We start from the raw sequence: 21613 nt of genomic DNA, 5'->3' as shown, positions 1-21613 counted from the left end.
CATTAATTTCACAAAGAAACGTTATTGGCCTCCACTTTGAGATTTAATGAAATGGATAACTAGCTTAGGGCTTGTTTGATTTGGTGTCAGTGGACTGAGCAGGAGCTCCCTTCATTAAAGTGGCTTCGGCTCGCTCTGAACCATTAATTTCACCTTAAATTGGGCTCATGCTGAAACTCATTTTAACTCCACTTTGGACCAACCAAATGCGCTCTTCGAGATCAAATTGAGTTCGGATGGGTACTATTAATGTTTTTTAGCAGCTAAATAGTTTTTTAGAACTAGTTACTATTAATGTTTAAGTACGTAGCATCTTACCTGCAATATGAACCTAAGAAGCGTGTCATGGTTAGAGCATGAAACCACTTGCAATGGTGCAGTGGACCTTGCTCTTGTCCTTAGTATATCCATCTGTTCCTCAAAGCAAGTTTAAATCTTATAAAAGGACATTAAAAAGAATCAAATAATTATATAGCGAAGAGTACAAGTTAACAAAACAATAAAAGAAATCTAGTAGCTACCCAGGAAACAAAAAAAAATAAGGTAAATTCGTTAGGTGTATGACACTTGGGGCTGCAAACTGGGTGGTTGATCATGTAGCTAATCATTTTGCTAGTATCCTATGGGCTGGAGATAGGGAGCTATCCTTGGCACTCCGGAGTATTTTGTTTTTTGATTTTAGTAGGTGTATCCGTATTCGTCGGGTATGATCCGCCCGCCTTAGCCGAAAAAAAATCCAAAAAAAAAGAAAAAAAAGAAAAGAAAAGAGGATATTGGTTATACTTTTGAGCACCAAGATCCATGGGCCAATCTGACCATTTGCATGGCAAGTAATCAAATGTAGCCATCACAAGCATGGATCACAGAATGCATGCCGCTTCATTCCACGTTATCTCAGGTTGCAACTATCATGTTGTATTATTATTGAAGTAGCTAAACACATGTGGAGATGATTCGCATGCCGAAATTGATGTCTTGATCTCCGTATCAAGGACTCACTTCCAGTCCTCTCGTAAAGAAGGACGCGTTACATCCCTATTTTTTCCTCCAAAAAAATGTGTTATATTTTTACTCCAGTTTCTCGTGCTGAACGTGGTTCGCATTTATATTTTGTGCATGGCACTTAACATACCGTTTTTTTTTTTTTTTTTTTTGGGATGAAAGGATGATAAATCCATCAAAATTCATATAGGGGAAGGGGACGAATCAGATGCAATGAACTGGAAGCATCTGAACCAGCAATACATTATGCCAAAAGAAGGCTTCTTTTGATCACAATGACGACCTGGTTAAGTCCTTTAGATTCAAGATGGAAATCGAAACAGCTCAGGACTCTTTAGTTTGGTTTGTGGGAAGAGGAGGTAAAGTGAAGTCACTAAAAAATATAATTTTTTTTTATATTTGGTTAGTGTTTTCAAGGAAGAAAGAGAGTAAGATTTTCATATTTTGTGGGAAAAAGAAAAATCTATATAGAATATACAAAAGTCCAATTCTCACCAGTTGGAAATTGTGATAATTTTTTTTTTCAAAAAAGCCTTTAAGCTTTTAAATAGAATGGAATGAGAACTTTCTCTTTATTAAGGCCATAACATGTATTTTATATAATTTTTCTAAAAAAGTAGATGCGCAGCCAAATATAAGCCACTCGAAGATGTGCTCATTTCTTATGATCAACCAAGCATGCAATAATTATTTTTTCCGGCATCAACTTTCTAGAAAAAGTATTTCAGTAAAAGAAGATACTTCCCATGAACCAAACTAGTCCGTGCCATCTCTTTTCGGGTTTAAATACTCTAGGGCTTGTTTGGTTCGCGGGAAAAGAAGGGGGGAAAGTGTGGTCAACGGGAAAGTAATGAGATGCCTCTTGTTTGGTTGGAGTTTTCAAAGGAGAGAGAAGGGAAAGTTGTATTCCCATGGGAATGTGATTCCCACATTTCATGGGAAAGTCTTTCCCATGAGAAACATGGGAAAGTTACTTTCCCATGAGGCGGGAATCACTCCATTTTTACTTTTTTCCAAAAAGTCCCTTCAGTATTAAAGAAGCATTAAAGAGGCATTAAAAACCTAATTTTTATTAAGGGCATAATAGGAATTATATATAACTTTCCTAGGAAAGTGGATGGCCAACCAAACATAAGCACATTGGAAATTTGTCACTTTCCCATGGTCAACCAAACATGCCAAAAGTACTTTCCTAGGCATCCTCTTCCTAGGAATTTGTTTTCCAGGAATCATATTCCTAGGAAGGAAAATGCTTCCCGCGAACCAAACGAGCCCCTAATGTTGTGCTCAAGCCAAACATTCTATCATACTGCAGCCACAGCATTGCTCCGGAGGCTCCTCCATTTATCATTGACGTTTAAACCCCTTCCATTTAGACCCGCAGAAAAACTAATATTCCAAGTCTTCTGAAAGTTCTTCCAAAGCATGTAGCTTAATCAATTTAGACTTGAAGAAAAGGTTATTGTCGGATGCATCGAAAAAACTATTATGAACCAAACATGACTCTTCAAGGTAAAAAAGAACAAAATGAAATATTAGACGGGAAAATGCTTCGAACTTGTTATAGGCACACGAAAAGTTTATCCAATCCACAACTGCTGATTTGGCAATTCCACAGTGAGCTAACCTTCGTTTTTGCAATCTCCAAGTTTTGCCATTCCTCTTTTACCATATTGCAAGAGAATTGTTCGTGTACACATACACATGCACAACGAGGGCCGCCCGATCCTACTTGATCAAGAATGGCATTACTGTGCTGAACGCATGATGTTGCTGGCAAGAACAAATCCGTCAATGGGCCAGGCCGGCTCGAGCAGCCCAAAACTGGCCTAAAATATGTAGCCCGATTTTGGATTGTAGACCCTTCCGACTGGACAAGGCTGTCATGAAAGCATTCATTAGTTGAGGACTTTCCTGAGGCTTACAGGCATTTACATTTGGGCCCAAGCCGTGTAAACCAATGCCAGTTTCAAGCAAAAGCAAGAGGTTTTAATAACCTGCCCATTGGATCCCTAGGCTGCTGGCTTGTTCCAATTTTGCTGTTGGTGCACGTATCTCTGATTTTGAGAAAAGATGGGGTAGATCCCATTTACAGATGGCTACAGCAGGAAATAAACCTGGAAGAGGGAGGGGGAAACATGCCCCTCCAATTTTTATTTTTATTTTTCTTTTCTTTTTCTTTTTTATAATCTTGTTGGCCTAGTAATTGGGCTACCAATGGCTGAATAGTTCATGGTGAGTAGTTGGCATGATTGCTAGTGCAATGACCATGGGACTGGCCTCAATGTACATTGATGCAGACTCAAGGACTTTTCCTTATTCAAGCTTTTCAATTATTTTACTAAACTAATGAGGTTGTGATCGCTTCAGGTCACATTGTGCTGATGAATGGGCCGGTATATCTGCCTCTTCGAACAATGGAAGTAGCTTTTGATTTCTATTGTGCAGGTGCGTGCAAACACTAGACAGTTCGGCCATCCCATAGCCCTTGCTTGGGTCAAGCTCCAAAAATCTTGGACTCCAAAACAATCATATCTTAAATTTATACTGAGGCAGCACATTAGTTACCTACGTTCGAAGAATCATAGTAAATATTACCTCAGCAGGAGATACTTTGAAGACAAAAGTCGAGGATTCAGTAGATTTTGGAGAGTGATAGAAATACCAGATTTTTTTATCAGGCGACTATGATCAAGAGGCATCAGAATAGGATTAGAGTCTTCGGAGGTAAGGATGAGCAGTTGTGGGAGGATCCTGATATGGTTCGGAGGATTGTGGAGGGCTTCTTCAGGGCTAGGTGGATAGATCAGACATGAGAGAGGAGCCCAACGGATATTCCGATGCCTCTGGTCGGGGTGATGGAGGAGGAGATTACAACACTGATCAAGCCAGTATCAGAGTGGGAGATTAGGAAGACTGTATGGTCCCTTGAGAGGGACAAGGCTCAAGGGCCGGATGGTTTTCCTTCGGTGTTCTTCTGGAGGTATTGGACGATTATGGGACAGGATGCGACGACAGCCATATAACAATTTATCAGTATAGCTATGATGTCTTCTGACTGGCAGATGACCTTCATCACACTGATACCAAAGCGGCAGGATGCTTCCATTGTATAAACTCTTCATCAACCTGTAAATTAAACAAGAAACCAGAAATTATAAATTAAAAAACTAACTACTAAAAGATATATTAAATACTATAAATGATATATACATTTGACGACTGCTCCAATACAAGCTCATAACGCAACCAATCTCCAGTACAAATCAAAGCTTGTACAATTGCAGGTTTCAAAGAGCTATGATATTGATCAAGCACTCTACCTCCAGCACTAAATGCAGCCTCTGAAGCAACAACAGTAATATGAATGGATAGTATGTCCCGAGCCATCTTTGATAGATAGCGAAATTTTAGGGTGTTAGCTTTCCACCAGTTCAAAGCATCAAACTTGTCATAGTCTTCACGTCACTAGGCTTGTAAATATCTTCTTCTAGATATATGTCCAACTCAGTTTTGTTTGAAGGAATAACATTCCTATGTTGTTCAGCCCACATATCAAAGTCATCATTAGCCCTTCTTTTTCTTTTCAATTTGGAGGAGGTACTAGTGATATCGCTAGCACTAGCATTTATTTGTCCATCTGAAGATACATATTCATTATAGAGCATATCTAAAGCTTCACGAACATCATCAATATGGCGTTGAAAAACATCCACACCATAAATTTTTGGAAAACAAAATATAATGAGCTGTATTTTATAGCGAGGATCCAAAACTGCTCCAATTGCCATTAGTAAGTTACAGTCTTCCCAATACTTCTCAAATTTTTCATTCATTCTTCAGTCATGCGCATCACAAAATCTCTAGTATCGAAGGACATATCATTTAATTTCTTCTTTACTCTCCAAATTTCTTTAAGGAATAAATTTGAAGTTGGATATTAACGTCCTAAGAACACTTCTATGGCTTCATTAAAAACTTCCAAAAATTTTGAAACTTCTGTAGCTCGTATCCAGTCCTCCTCAGATGGTAACCATTTATAGTTGGAGTCTCTTTCCTTGTACATTGGAAACACCGGTTTGAACTCCAATGCTGACTCTAGCATTTCATATGTTGAGTTCCATCGAGTAGGCACATCAAGTTGAAGAATTTTAGAGGTTGACAACTTCAACTATTTAACAATTTCATTAAACTTATGAAGTTGTGAAGAAGACATCTTCAGATATTTCACACTTTTGCGAATATTCTCAATTACATCTCGTATTTTTGCTAAACCATCTTGTACCATTAGGTTCAAAACATGTGCACAATAGCGAACATGAAATATTTTTTCATTGAAGTAAAGCTTTTCTTTAATTTCAAAATTTTTCCTCAAAACCTTGACTGCTGTGTCATTCGAAGATGCATTGTCTAACGTAGTAGTAAAAACCTTATCTTCAATCCCCCATTCAATTAGACATTGAAGAATACAATTAGCAATAGTAATTTCCATGTGGAAAAGTGCCAAGCTACAAAAATTTAAAATTCTCTTTTGTAACTTCCATTCAGAATCTAAGAAATGTCTAGTGAGGCAAATGTACCCTATTGTTTGATTTGAAGTCCATAGATCAGTCGCTAAACTAATTCTATCAACATTTCTTAACATTGACCTCAACTTTTGCTTCTCAATTGCAAACATTTTCTTGTAGTCATTCCTCAAAGTAACCCGCTTTATTAGCTCAAATTTTGGGTTAAGAGCTTTACAGAATAAAACAAAGAACTGATGTTCCACCATCCTAAAAGGATACTCATGCACTATAAACATCTTTGCAAGAATCTCTCTTATCTTGTCTTTATCATACTTGTAAGTTGCTAGCATTGCATGACCTTGAGTAACCTCAAATGACAATAAGCTTTATTTTAACTCTTTGTCTTCGCTAGACTTAGCAAGTTTTCGAGGCATGCAAGCGTTTAAATGTCTTTTAAGATAAGTTGTGGCACCCCCCTTCTTCCATGCCAATTTAGCACTACAATAATTGCATTTTACCTTTGTGTTGCCATCTACTATTACGATATCAAATTCAGTCCACACCTCATATCTCTTCCTCTTGTTTGGGTTATCCCAAGATTGTTCTGTACCCATTTCTTTCATTTCATCCATTGCATCATCTTTATGAATAATATTTTCTAATTCAACAAGTTCGTTTGCACTGTAAGCTGTAGAGGCATGTTGATCGAATTCAGGTTGGCCATCTGACATTTCTTGAAAAATATAAACAACCAATCAAATTACATATTTAGTACATAAGTATGCCATACAAAGCCTATTCAAGGACAAAACAAAACCAATCAAATTTAGACGCCAATTCATTTAAATACTTGAAAACATAACATTCAGCCCTCCTCCCAAACACATTTTCATAAAGAAATAATAATAACAATAATAACAGAAACAATAAATAAAAGAAAGAGAAATGATGGAAAAACTCAAAACAGTAGAGGAGCTGAGGAGTGAGGAGCAAAGAGATGATGGACGGTGAGGAAAGAAAAGGGAACTCACCAACAAGTTGGGGTCGGGGGGTCAGCGCCGCAGCAAGTCGGGGTCGGGGGTCGGAGAAGGTTCGGGAGGAGCAAGTCGAGGGGTCGAGTCGTCGAGGTCCAGATGGGTTTGAAGGGGTAGGGGTGAGGGGCTCGGAGGAGAGGGTGGGGCGGAGGGGTTTGGAGGGCGAGAGGGTTTGGAGGGAGGCAGGGGTGAAGGGGGGTTGGAGGGGGGGGGGAGGGGTTTGATGGTGCTGTCTGTGGAGTCGGCTTCACGGCTAACGGCATAGCATGCGGGTGAAGGGAGGCAGAGTGCGGCGGGGCCGGAGCGTCGGGCGGTAGTGAAAGGAGGAGGCAAAGGGGCTTCAGCTTTCAAGCCTTCGAACCACCAAAGTGCTTCACCTTCACGGCTGGTTGGTCCTTTGAAGGCAACGGGGGCAGACCGGCAGAGCTGATTGGAGCCTTGGAGGTGGAGGATCGGCCGCAGAATGGAGAAGGAGCTGCGCCGCAGCAAGTCGGGGAAGGGGATCGGCCGATCGGGATTCGAGGGAGGGCTGGGAGTGGGAGTCTGGGAGACAAGGGTAACTGGCCAACTGGGGGCTGGGGCGGTGCCGTGGTGGGGCTTGGTCAAATGGTCAATTGGGAGGGGGCTGGGCCGGGCCGGTTGGGAGACTTCACACTTCACAATTCAGACTAGAGCTCCTTTGGGCTGGGCTGCTGGCCGATTGGGAGACTAGAGCTCGTTTGGGCTCGTGAGCTGCTCGGGCTCGAGCTCGGATGTAAACGAGCCTCATATTGGGCTCGGGCCCGTTTGACTAACGAGCTGAGCCTGAGCCGAGCTTTTATCGAGTCGGGTCCAAGCCGAGTCCGAGCAGCTCGGCTTATTAACAGGCCTATCTGGAAGGTGGCATGGGGCTGTTTACTAACCAACAGTTTGCTAGCTCGGCGAGGAGTGCGGATCACCCAATGCTGTGAGGTGTGTGTGGAGTTTGAGGAGACCATTGATCATGTCCTTTTGCAGTGCCCCAAGGCAAGAAAGATATGGAGTAGATCACGGGTTCCCTTGCCCTAGTCGGTGGAGTCGGTTCAGGACCTCATCCATCTGTTGAGAGTGTCTATGCGGAGTCCCAGACTCTGGGAGGAGGGGATTGCCAGAGCATTCACGGCTTATCATATTTGGTTGGATAGGAATGCTGGCTTATTCGAGAGTAGGAGGGCATCTTCGAGGATGGTAGTAGATAGAGCTACATTGCAGGCGGGGGAGGCTACCGCAGCCACTGCATGGTTTTCTATGAGATAGCCAGGGACATCTGGGGTACTCTTTCCGCGGCCACAACGCCCAGATTCGCCTATATTTCTTGGGTGTCCCCACCTCTTGGTCATTTCAAAATGAACTTTGACGCTAGCATGTTGGTGGATGGTGTATATGAGGGTGTTGATTTTGTGATTAGAGATTCTCTTGGCAGGTTGGTAGCAGCCGGGAGTCGGTAGACAATTGGTCTTACTGTTGTAGAGACAGAGCTTCGGGCTGCATGAGAGGGATTGTCATATGCGAGGAGGCTTCTCGATGCCGAGCAGGTGCATCTCGAGGGTGATTCTTCTGTAGTGATTAACTGGATACGAGGTTTGGATAGGCATGGTGATGGCCACCCTCTCATCAGAGAGTCTCGCAGATTGGTTTGAGAGATGGGTGGTCTTCAGGTAGCACATGTTCTTCGGGAGGCGTACCGAGCAGCAGACTAGGTTGCTTTTCTTCTTCGCCCGGCACTTTGGGGAGTTCCTCTGGACTTTTACAGGAGATATTTTCTATCCCTTGTACTCTTTACTTTTTATTGATTTGGCAGGATGTACTCACCTTCGAGCTATATAAATTGACGCTTTCACCAAAAAAAAAAAATATTACCTCATATATTGTCAAGCATGTTTTGAGAGGATAATAGACTAGATGGTTTCGTATGTGGCGGTCTTGGAAGGCTTTCTGATCTTATTCATTTATTTTTGAGATATTATTTTGGAGGATGCGCAGGATGTATTTACTCTAGAGCACCTTAAAGCTGCCGGTTCAAACAGAAGTTAAAAAAAGGAAAAACAAAGACAAAACAATAGAACTTCCAAGGCGCAATGTGGGGAGCGGTTGGAAAGAGAGTGCAGCGTTTTTTACTTGCGTCCAACTCACAGGACCTAAGAATGCCCAGTGCCGCCCATCTATATTTCTCCGTTTGAACGCTCGGTCAAAGCCTCAACGCGGCTTTCCAAAGCGCATTTCCTGCTTCCCTGGCAGACAACGACGCTTTGTTGGCGTCACCACTTACGTTATCCTGGGCTTTATATATATATATATATATATATATATATATATATATATATATTTGATGAAAATGATAATTCATGTAGCTCTAACATCTGCTATATCAAAAAAAAATAAAGAATACAAAGTAAAAAATATGTCTCCTACAGAGAAACGTTCGATGCATGTGCAAACTTTATGAACACACGAATATGTAAGCCATGCTTGTTCCTTGGGCTTCGATTGCATCTTTTACACACACAAAAAAAAAAATAATGATTGATCTTCTTCGTAACATCAATTATTAGCTCTTATTTTGTACATGTCTCAAAGCATTTTAATCTCTATCTTCTATCCGTCTACATAGATCTTAAAGTGATTATTTAAGGACACGAAAAAAGATAGAATCATTCTTTCAGGCGAACCCTAGTTCCATCCAATGTTGAGGGGCCCACTTTCCTTTCCTTGTGCAAGCTAGGCGTGTTATAACTGTCAAGGGTTGAGCGCATCACAGGTTGTCTTAGAATTTTCAATGATGGTCTAATGATGTTTTAAGTTATGATTAAAAGCGCACTTCATTGACCAGGAAACGACATGAATTTGGTTCCATTCTTATGCTGATGAAATGGCAGCTGGTTTTGAATGGATAGGCTTTTTCTTTTCTACGTTACATGAAGCATTTAGTACTATAGAAACTGTAGAACAAACGGTCTTTTGCATGCTATATGTATGAAATTGCTTGCTACGCGCTGGCTGGCTGGTTGTGTTAAGAAACTAGCTGGCTCATCTTTGGCTGTCTAATTATATATATGCCAATAGCAGTGCCAAAGTTCCTTTAGGATACATTTCTAGAATTATATCAAGCTCCCATCTCCTGATTGTTCTATGAAGTTTATATATATCGAAGCTAGATTGGAGGGAAGCTGTTTAAATTTTATTGTTGGTTATAAAGCACATGGTATCCCTCTCCTCACTGTATGCACTGTAGGAAATTGAGATTGAGCTGCGAGGTGGCACTGCATATGTATATAAATCCTTTCATAATTAATTCTGATAGTTTTTACATAAAAGGATAATATTGTATATATTAAAAAATGGAAGACATCATCCTTAAAACTATTCTCTGGATCAAGAACAGAGGGAGCATCACTATTTGGAGTCAGAACCTCTCCCAACAAAGAATTGAGGACAGAGATGCCAATCAGTGGACAGAAGCTCCACTGGTTCTAACACCTTCTCCTCAACCAGACCATTGGTTCTAAAATAAAAAGAAATACCATGGATACCAATATATATAATGCTTGGAATCTTAATAAGTTCTAAAAACGCCACGTTATTTAGTGATTAGAAACAATCATGCAGATAAACAAAATAGTCTTATCTGCCTGGGACCAAAACTACATACTTGGGAAGCTGAATTGATCTCAGTTTGATCAATTAAGCTTTTTCAAAATTAATTTGTATGACCTTTTTCTTGCAAAAAAAAAAAAACCACTAGCTAACATGTGCCAACAAGACAGTCTATACAGTCCACATTTATATATGAAAGCATGACATTTCTAGATAGCTACCATATACTTAGGCCAGTGATCATTAATACTTTATAGATGAATTCATACATACGCATTTGACGGCACGACTCGATCTCTAGTCACTTTAGATGACCTTCTACTCTCCGCGAAATTAGCAGGAGACTTCCCTGACTTGGCTAACAATCGGCGAACATTCAATATATATATATATATATATATATATATATATATATATATATATATATATATATATAGTGCTCGATCCGTCGACCGGGTCATATACGCTATCAAAGATTATATATACATATATATATGAAAGGTTCAAAATTAGACCCATAGACCACAGATCCATTCTTAAACATTTATGAAACCACTGCTGCCTCTGCCGGTAAACCTAGTATGTGCTAATGTGAAAAGGCCTCACAAGGTCCAAGAGGACTTCTCACACAGGTCTAGATAGGTTGCACTACAGAATATGTGGTGCTTTACATGTAGAGATATTTTTGATATAGATGAGAAGAGAAGTTGAAGGGCGTTTCGCCTGTCAAGAACCTGGCCTGCTTGATAGCAACAAGAGGCAAGCGCTGTAGCTGCGGGAAAGCGGTGCCCGAATACAATATACCAACTGGAATGTGGAAAGAACGGCAGTCAGCCAGAACGCAACAATGCCGGCCAAAATAGAATACTACCTAAAACTAGATGTCGATGCCGTGTCCCCCTCACCTCAACTTCACTTGAGAAACGCTGACAATAGCAATGCTGTTGTAGCTGTCCCCAAACCAAAACTCCTTCCTCTACAAAGCCCCCCGCCCCAAAATCTTCTCCATCCCTCCCTCTTCATCTCTCTCTCTCTCTCCCCTTAGATTGAGACTTGGACATGGAAGGCGGTCGCAACAAGGACACCAAGGCATCGAGCGGCGAGGCCAGCTCGCCGGAGCCAACGAGTGATGACGCCGGGACCATGCGATCCTACTATGAGTGCATGTTTTGCAGGAGGGGGTTCACCACCGCGCAAGCCCTAGGCGGCCACATGAACATCCACCGGAAAGATCGAGCTAGGATGCAGCATGGCCGGATGGCGTCTTCGGTCTCTGGAAAGAATGAAGAGGACTCTGAAGGCTATGGATATAATAACCCATGCTCGAACCACCATCGGACCCTGTATCCTCGGGTCTCCGAGTCCTTGAAGAACTATAGCTTGTACATCCCGGCGTCGTCTTCTGCTGGTAGGGATACACGGGTGGGTAGGGATGATGATGATATGGGCTCGCAGAGACAAGGTGAGCTGAGCCTTTTTGGTCGGGAGTTGCAGCTGGGCTTGGGCACGCATTTTGATGGCTCGAGCGCGGTGAGTGAATTAGAGAAGAGGAAGGATGTTGACGATGGAGAGGAACTCGATCTAGAGCTTAGGCTGGGCCATCAGCCCTAGGATAAACTATGCTGCTGCATGAACAACATTGTGTAGTTACTCTAGCTTGCCTTTTTTTACCGTACAGACAGGGTATTGCGTTTGGTTATATGTTTATGATTACAGAAGATATGTTACAGGGACAGATATATATGCATTTCTTAGTCTTTTGAGTTCATCAGGATTTTGAGAGAAGAAGGAAAGAAGAGCAAGAACAAGTAGCAGAAGGGTGAAGACGCCTGATGTTGGCAAAGACGAAGGAGCAGCCAGGAATTATAGATTAAATTCAACTGGGATTTGTGAAGGAGAAATATACGTACTAGAGGTGAGTAACGCAAAGGTGTGATGAAAGTTAGAGCCATTTGAAGTTTTTATATCCGTTGTTTTGCTCAAACTATCGACAGTTTGATTTGTTTCATAAACTGAGTCGAATCATAAGGTAATGAATCTGTTTATTATTTGTTCTGACTTCCATGACATTCTTTAACTTCCAAAGAGCCAGTAATGAAAAACATTACTTAATAGATGGAATAATTTCAACGTATATGAAGCTTCTCAATGTGATATGAGGAGTTTCTGCAAAGCTTCTGGAGTTATTTGATGAAGTGCACTTTATAGCTTCTTCTTCATTGTTCACCTTTTCGTATTTTCTCCATCACAGTTTGTTAAAATTTTTGCAATCTCCAACCGCAAGTAATATTCAAAAGCGTAATATTTTAGATGCCCTCTGATGCCAGTATCTCCAATAGTAGCTGCATGCCCTTTTAAGCGTTATTGTGTATATAGATCATAGCAGTTGATTGATTAAGTATATAGGAGTAATGAGTTGCTTAGCTACAAGTACAATGAACCAGTCAATTCATGTAAAACGAGAACTTATTTTGATAAGATGGATTTCATCAACCGCACTGCTGGTATTTCTCGCAGACTCTAGTTTGATAATGTTGGTCTCCAGTTTTATTCAAATTGGAAGATATACTGATTTATTTTCTCTTTACTTCTTGGTCTATATTCTTCTCATAATATCGGTTTTTGAAGAACAGCAACTCTTCATGCTGCACTTAATATATATGGTGCACTACTGGTGTGCTTTCTAGATCATTCATGATGTGATAATGTAAATTTTGTGTCTTGAAATGCACTATTTCCTTGGTTTGGGCTTTGCCTGAGTCTTTTCCACGCAAAAAATAGCAGAAAATTCACTATTGCCTTAAATCATCTGCGTTACCATCCAAGTATATTTTCTGTGTTATCATACAGGCGCGTCATCATTTTTATAAAAGCACTTAATTTCTTGGTTTAATAACTTTTGGTCATGATATTAAGTAGTGTAGTGAGTAGTTAAGGACGAGTTTGGCATTGTTATCGTTTTTGTATTTTGTTTCTCTACGAAGCAGTGAAATTCCACATTGAAATTGATGCTGAAGATAGCTCTGCACAAAACTTCTGCTATTCTTTCCTTATATTTTTCACTCCTTGAATACAATGAATAGGATAAATTCTTGTTACTGTGAAGATTTCCTAGCAATTTCAAAACACAAAAGGGTTTCATAATACATGTTGTTTAGTCTAGATCATTTTTTTTGTTCTCAAAGTTTTGAAAACAAAAACGGACAATAGAAGCAATGCTAAATGAGCCCCATGTTTAATCAAGTTCGTTGTTTTCCTTTTTTTTCTCTTTTTTTCTCAGAAGAAAAGAAAACAAAAAAAAAAAGTTTCCATATGGTATCTGTTAGGGGTGTAAAGGGGGGCCACAAACTTTTAGTCCTATATTAGTTGAGTAGCGGAAAAGATTGTGCCAAAGGCAATATCCCTTTCTCCTAGAGGCGCCTTTTGAAGAATAAAGCCGTGAGGAGGAACATCGCCCTGGAAAGGTGGATACTCTTCCCCAAAATGGATAATATTTTTGAGTGGGACACAATCTCTTTTTCCTGCTCTAACAGATAGGGTCTCGAGATGCGTGGACCTCCCTCCGCACAATCCTTCCCACTCGGGGGTAGTGTTAGGTGTGTAAAGGGGGGGCTACAAACCTTTAGTTCCACATCGGTTGAGTAGTGGAAAGGATTGTGTCTTAAATGGAGGGGCAACACCCCTTCCTCCCTCGAAAGGTGGGTGGTCTTCCACAAAGCGGACAATATCTCTAGGTGGGACGCAATCTCTTTTTCCTACTCTAACAGTATCTTTTGTTAACCATTGTTACTTTCTTGCTGTCGAACCCCCATCTCCTCTTGGATGGTTTTTCCTTAGGAAAAAAAAAAAAGAAAGAAAGAGAAAAGCCAAAGCAAGAGTGTGGTAGTTTTCTTGAACTTTCTAGCATGGTAAAATATTTTTGAACTATAAAGCATGGTAAAAAAAATTCCAGACCTTCTTCCAAAATCCAATCCCATTGCAGGAAAGTTGCAATAGGGGTACAAATGGGTCATGGCCAACACCATGAGATTTGAAAATGAGAAGGAATTTGAGTTTTCTGGAGAGCGATTGGAATTTGAGTTATCGAAGAAATTTGGGCGAAACGGCGGGCATACTTAGTTTCATTTTGGATTTTCCTCCTTTTATCTTTTTTCAATTTAGATTTACTCAAAAATAATATTTTTAATATTTATGGAATTAAAAATTAAATTTGGTGACGGAAATTTTTGTCAATAACCTGTCACCGCCAAAAATAATCTTTTAAAAATTTATAAATACTTGGGTTACGATATTTGTGACGGCTGAATTTGTCACTGCGGGGTTGCAATTTCGGTTATCATTTTGCTGACAGATATCCCGTCACTATGATAGTTACTAAGTTTTGGCGCCCATCCTACCCGCGCATTCTGTGACCGGTCTGTCACTAATCGGTCACTAAGTTTACACCACGGTGACCAAATTTCTGGCGGTCACTAATCAGTCACAAATAGTGACTGATAACGGTCCGTCACTAATTTTCCGTCACTATACGCGTGTTTTCTGGTAGTGTCTCCTATGCCCTTACTAGTAATTAACAACATAGGGTTTTCAGCTTGCATTACCTCATAAAAATGAAATCTCATACTTATTTCGAATGCTTAACTACCGTTAGTGTGAGCATATGTACGAACTCGTACCCTCTTTATGATGGTGCTTCTGAGCTTTCTAGATTGTTTCGCATGACAGCCAAACCAAAGAGTATTTTAGGAAGTTCATGAACTTTTTGAACACTTGTTATCTCGTTCGCTCCAAAACCCACGCATGATGCTGCCTTGCTTGCCATCCATAAACATCTCTGATCGATGACTTCCCGAAAGAAAACAATGGATACTATTTTTCATTTAATTAATCTATCCATGTAATCATAGTACTAAGCTGGCGATCCGTAGTTACCTTGATTTTCTAGTTTGCGCCAACACCCTTTCAGCTTTAACTGTGGTGATATCAGGAAGTGGCTGAGCTCCTGGTTGAATGAAATAGAGAGGCATTCCTCTTCGATAGGAAATGTTTGTTTGAGTAAAGTTTGGGACATTCCTAGCCTCAACAAATCTTTGCCGAGTTTCTGTTTCTCCAATATTTGCTGCATATATTTCCTCAAATGATTATTTGCCACTTATTCTCCAGAATTTAAGAATAATCTTTTATTTAAGAATATTATCTTTTACTCTTAAACTTAAGAACTTGTGCTTCAAAGTCTTTGTTCCTAATTATCCAATGAACGGTGATGGATTAATTGGCAAAACTGGAGAGTAAAATGTAGATAGTTTCTTTCTTGGAAATAAGCAGCATTTTCCTTTTACATGTAGCAAACAGACATCGAGATTGCTACCATAAAAGGACTTGCAACATGAAGGAAGCAAGCAAAATTGAGTCTCACATAGATTCGCATATTTTCCATCTCTATAAAATTTTTATTACTTCATAATTTTATTGTTACATCCAAGGTTGCAATCTCAATATTGGATCCTATATCGGTGTCATTTTAGTACAGTGTTGATACATTTAATACAGAGTTGTACTGATATGAAGTACCATGGTTCTATCAGCTCACATGACACAAATGTGAGGCTCATCCTCACCTTGTAACAAAATATTTATTGATGAATTTTAGCCACATCTAGTCTGCATTGGATTAACATTATGGACAAAGAGGAAATATGTCAAAGTTTGAGAATTTTCACGATAAATGTCGCCTCATTTTAGCCTTCCAAATTGGTACAAAATTCCACGTAGAAATGACAACTTATAAGAGGGATTATGGAAACCTACTCTATTAGTAAGGCAGTTTCTTGCCGCCAGTGATAGCCACTTCGACCTCCTCTAAATCTGAAAATAGTTTAAACTAGTTCCATGAGGATTAGTAGACCCGATAAGAACTAGGTAGGCTATTTTGGATAAGTTTGAATAAAATCTGTTTTTATCAAAAAAAAAAAAAAAAACCCTTCAAACTTGATCTCACTGTAATCACTTGTGATGTTAGTTTCCTACTATACTGACCACCACCTAAGCATGGCAAATTATGGGAAATCACCACATTACGCAGATGCATTAATCTCATACATGAGTCATGCATAAAACTTTTAAGTCTATGTACGTTGCTGAACATAATGGGACACACACACACACACACACTCTCTCTCTCTCTCTTCTATGCCTCATGACAACCATCACAATGGATTCACACCCCTGTACATCTAGCTCCGTACTCATTCCTCTCTCATATGTTACGTGAATTGAATATTTTCCCTACGAGAAGCACCAAAATCCAAAGAAAAAAACAGAGGAGATAGTCCACTGATAGACTCTTGTCATTTGTCATCCATGGAGCTGAGAATATTTTGCAGCCCTGGGTCTCGGTCAGCATATAGAAAAAGAGTCAAAAGGACTGCCGGCCCGCGGTGCTTCAGGCTGGGGTCTAGTCTCCCGTCCCTGTGGGCCCGACACAACAATAAGACAGCGAATTTTCCGGTTGGAACATGGAATCCATGGAGCCTGGTCTCGTACTGCACCACGAGAAGATCTTCGGACTCGGGCCCTTCTTTTATCCGGACGTGGTGATGCCATCAAACGCGGTCTATCGGTTGAAATGTCACGGTCCCCTTTGAACAGAATTTTGTTTCATCAGATGGTCAACTCCCCAGTCGCCCAAGAATATCGCTGCTAAGAAATATTCGGACTATAATATGTGAGAGGATAGCCGTTCAAGCAAAACATATATACCATGAGGTAGATAGGATAGCAGATTGAGTAGCCTCTTACGTGGCTAACCATTCTGAAAAAACCCTCTGGTTGAGAGAGGAGGATTTACCTGGTGCACTCCGGAAATTGTTATTTTTTAACTTTTTTGGATATATCCGTACCAGCTATATATAATACATCCGCTTTAGCCAAAAAAAAAAAAAAAAAAAAAAGTAGGAATGTCGCACACATCTTGGGTGCATTTGGGCTTACATTAAACCAATGACAGCCCACGCCGGCCTGCAGTTGGGTTGGCTTAGGCCTGTATAAATATTAGTTGGTTCGGGTTTGGCCCAGGGAACATCAATGTTGGCCCAAGTAGGGGGGCTGCTTTTGGGTGCCCAATGTTGGAAAAGCCCAGCTCATATAGAACCGCTCCAATTGAACGCATTTATTCCCTCTCAGCCTAACTATATGCAAACATTGGTTTCTGGTTCTTAACTCGGTCCAACTATATGCAACGCACGCTACAAGTGAATAAAGTTGCTGATCGGTTCGCTGAATGAGCAGTAAAATTGATGGAAGATTTCTTATGGGATGTTGCGACTAATATTCGAGATGCAATGCATGCTCCAACTCCATTCTCCACCACTATATATCGTGACCATGGCTCTAGCCGTCGAAATTGCTCGAAGAAGAAAGAAAAAGAAGATGGGTCGGTGTTTGTTTCTCTCCACCATCATCATCATTGTTGTTGTTGTTTTCTTTTAGAACTGAAGTGTTGTTTTCTTTTGATTTCTCCATCCATGTTGGATGGTGGGATACATGGATCGGCAACTGGCTAGCCAATAATTTTCTTTTGTACCTGTCAAGAAACAACAAGCAAGATTGACATAGTAATTTCCTCTTATACCAGTCGAGAAACAACAATCAAGATAGATTATAATTTTTCACAAAAAGTAGTTAAAAAATTACTGTAGCAAAATCCAAAGAAGTGACTAAGATAAATAAAAAGGTATTGTAGCAAAATCTGAAGAAGTAATTAAGATAAATGAAAAGAAAGTGCTACCGATGATATCACCTCTTGTCACATGGGCAAGAGATGGGGTTCGATGATGAAGCCGCCCTCAAAATGTATGGGTGTATGGTAAAAGATGGGGATCATTCCCTCCCCTCTTTTCTCTAAAAGAAAACTCAAAGTGCAATAATTTTTCATTTCCTAGAACTAGAAAAATAGATGTATTTGATATTACAATACGACATAAATTTTTGACATAAGCTTTTACCAATTATCTACTATGTCATTGCTTTGCCTCCATTTTAGAAAACAACAAGTATTAGTTCAAGTATTCTAAACAGGTATTTTGGTTCATTCCAAATTACGATCTTCTTTATTAGTACTTGAAATTTATTTGAAATAGAATAACACTTTCTCTTTAATTCTAACTTAATGGGCAAATCTAAATTTCTCTTATCAACATATCTTTTTTTATGCATTGTCTATTAGTTTTGCGCTTGATTTTATTAATGAATAAAATATCTAGTGTTAGGAACAAGGGCTAGGTACCCATGAGGTCAAGTCCATGCTCGGTTTACGTAGGAATTATTACATGATAATAACTACCTTGTATCATTATCACAACTCCCTCAACCATCTGTGTAATAAAAAGAGATGATCAGAAACATGAAATTATAATTCCATTCTGAAATCTTATCTCCTATCTCTTTTTGCCACTCTTGAACCTAAGAAAGTTTTTGGATTGTGGAAAAGAGTCTCCGTTCATTTGTAAGTAGATTCTCAGGCGCAGATCTATGCTATTCAATCTTAAAAGATAAAAGGACTGTTCAACAATATTACTAGAAGAATATAACTAGAAGTCCAAACTCCAAAGCACATAATCCTAATGAAAAAATAACATAAAAATTATTGACCTTATGCTCCGCAAAGATAAGTTATATTGATCTTCCTTCCGATTGATTATATAATTTCTATCACCTAGGATTTGTTATATAATAAATTTTTCAACCGTTCTTGTAGGAATTAGACAAATCCCTTCAACAATCAGTACTCTTTTTTATTTTTTTTAACATTGTACATATTATTTATAGACATACGTAACAGGGAGCTATGCATACCAAATTACCAATCAACTAGGACAACTTCCATCCCGTTTCCCAAACACAAAATTGCATTTTCCCAGTCTTGTGGGTCCAGTTGATGTCGCCTCGCGTGCCAATCAAAGGATAAAAAAACTCACATTCTCTCCTTCTCCTTTCCTTGCAAATGAATGACGTGCTCGTGAAACTAAATAACCTGACGACTCCTCCAACTGCTGACGCTGTCGATGTAAGGATCTCTACGCTTTTATTACATTCAAAGGCCGTCGTGTCCGGGGAGAGATGCCCAATCCCCCTTATACTTCGCTTTTCATCTCGGCCTGACACCGCAATCCCTTCCCCTTCTTTTATGGAAACAGCCATCATGTCCCTGCAGGCTCCTCCAACACTGCCCACAAACACTCACAAAATACACATATAATTTAAAAAAAAAACAGTCATTGGGAAGCACATATCAAGAGAAAACCAAGGCTGAAGGATCATGACTCATGAGAGAGAGAGAGAGAGAGATTGTTGGAAAACCTAGATGATAACATCATGCCTTTGGAGAATTTATTTGCTACAGTTCTCAATGGCTACCAGATAACAAACTTCCTCCTTAAGTGTATTTGCTTCTTTGATATAGTTAGGAGCAAGGTTTGCATCTGTTCATAGACACTAGATATATTGAGCCTAGGTGATTGTGGGAGAAAGAAACTAAAGATGAAATATATCAGAATTGCAACAAGAAGTCTCTCGAGAGGGATCAACCATCTTGTCACTATTATCACCCAGGCATGCGTGTTTGCAGAGTTCTGAGTATAATGGCTGCCGGCATGACAAAAAAACTTTGCACATTGAACAAGCGGGAGTGCCAAAGATTCTCCAAAGGTGGGGGACAAAGGAGGTGGGATGGGGGTTGGGCACTGAATTAAACATGTGAAAAGTGCAACAATGTTCTTAATTTTTGTAGTTGATCTCGATGGACTTTTTATCTCAAAGAACGTACGCTAATCTCAAACCTGCATTAGAAGTAGGTTAACCAGAAAACTAATTTCCCTTGCAACGTAAAGATAAGTGCCATATTATTTTCTTTGGAATCACAGGACTCTCAAGGGGATCATCCATCCAAGACATTCTCTTCGGAGCATGCTTAGTTTTGATATTGTTACAGAATTAGAAGCCAAAAGCATGCCTGCAACGATCCAAATTGTCGGCTTAGTGTTCATTATATATGCAACAAATAATCGTACGCACACAAGGAAAATCAGCACTGTACTCTAGTGATTGGAGGTTATATCTCCATGATTGTTAATATCAAGAAAAAAAAGAAAAGAAAAAAAAAATCTTGCATCTCCAGAGTGAGGGTGCATTAGAATGGAAATTGATTAAATTAATTGGACTCATCTGTCCTATGTTTTTGTCCAAAATGATCGATCCATGCCTTTAGGATATATATAATTGTATCACACATTTCTTGCATAATGCAGTGTTAGCAGTTACGACTAACAACAAAACTAAATTGCCAACAAGCATCATTTCATCCAGAAGTGCAACCATATATAGTTTACTGATCGAACCATACAAGACTTCCTACATATGTTCATCTTTAGATAGAGTCCATGTAGTTTCTCTACCAAACGATAGAACTGGCAGCCTAACAGAAACATTTCATCAATATACTGGTCATCATTCTTCTGCTACATGCAGACTTGCAGCTGGGAAAAGAAAGAAAACGATAATCAAATAAAGCAGCATAAAATTATACACTTTCAAGTGTACCCAAGTCGAAGCTCTAAATCCAAATCATCTTCCTCCGAATCACCGCTTGTTCCAATCTCCAAGTCCAGTCTCACAACCTCTCCTTCCTTTCGGAACGCATCAGCCGTGCCTTCCTTCACAAGATCTCTCAACTCTTCGACCCCAAGAAAGGCCTTCACTGCCTCCATGCCGTTGAAATGTCCACCTCTCGAGCTGAACAGTTGACCTAAGGAGGTCGAACACGACGAGGAAGAGAGAAGGGAGGGGAATCTATTGGTCCTTGGAGAAAGCTTAGCATCACCAGTGTTAGAAGGTGGTGAAATATTAAGGTTAGGGATAAGGGTGCCCCTTGGATTAGGGTTAGGGTTATGGTTAGAAAGTGGGGGATCCCATTGTAGGGACTGCCTCAACCTAGCTCTGTCCCTTCTATGGACATTCATGTGACCCCCAAGAGCCTGCGCTGACCTAAATTCCCTCTTGCAAAAGCTACAAATATATGACCTTGGAGGCCATGAGAAGCCTCCTATCAAGTCACTACAAACAGTGTCCCCTTGTCCCACTTGGCCAAAACTCCATGGCTCTCTAACCTTGTTGTTGTTGTCGTTGTTGTGATTGTTGCTGTTGTCTCTAGAGCTTCTACCACACCTCTCCATGGATCCTTCGGTCCAGTCCAACCTATAAACAATCACAAGAGCTCCAGCTTTAGCGAACCAGATAACAAGGACACTTTATAGCAAGTTCATCTCTCTCTTGCCTTTGTGAAAAATCACAAGGCAAGTTCTGAGCATTCACTCACCTGAACAGTGTAATCATAAATTGAACTTAGAGTACTCTCTCTTGCTCTCTCTTTCCTTCTCTGCTATGTCTTTTCTTTCTTTTGCT

General features: G+C 40.0%; 2 protein-coding genes across 2 annotated transcripts; one reads left to right on the top strand and one right to left on the bottom strand.

Moving 5' to 3' along the window:
- The first annotated feature begins 11215 nt into the window (after positions 1-11215).
- Positions 11216-11767, top strand: LOC103705880 (transcriptional regulator TAC1-like). Its single transcript, XM_008789764.2, has one exon. It carries the CDS (start codon positions 11216-11218, stop codon positions 11765-11767), a length of 552 nt encoding a protein of 183 aa, XP_008787986.2.
- Positions 11768-20742: 8975 nt separating this feature from the next.
- Positions 20743-21384, bottom strand: LOC103705881 (transcriptional regulator SUPERMAN-like). The gene has a single exon (XM_008789765.2). It carries the CDS (start codon positions 21382-21384, stop codon positions 20743-20745), a length of 642 nt encoding a protein of 213 aa, XP_008787987.2.
- Positions 21385-21613: the final 229 nt, after the last annotated feature.

The sequence above is a fragment of the Phoenix dactylifera genome, chromosome 2 (assembly GCF_009389715.1).
Source record: "Phoenix dactylifera cultivar Barhee BC4 chromosome 2, palm_55x_up_171113_PBpolish2nd_filt_p, whole genome shotgun sequence".
NCBI classification, from domain to species: Eukaryota; Viridiplantae; Streptophyta; class Magnoliopsida; order Arecales; family Arecaceae; genus Phoenix; species Phoenix dactylifera.
The sequence above is the reverse complement of the archived record's forward strand: the minus strand, read 5'-3'. Positions and strand labels throughout refer to the sequence as shown.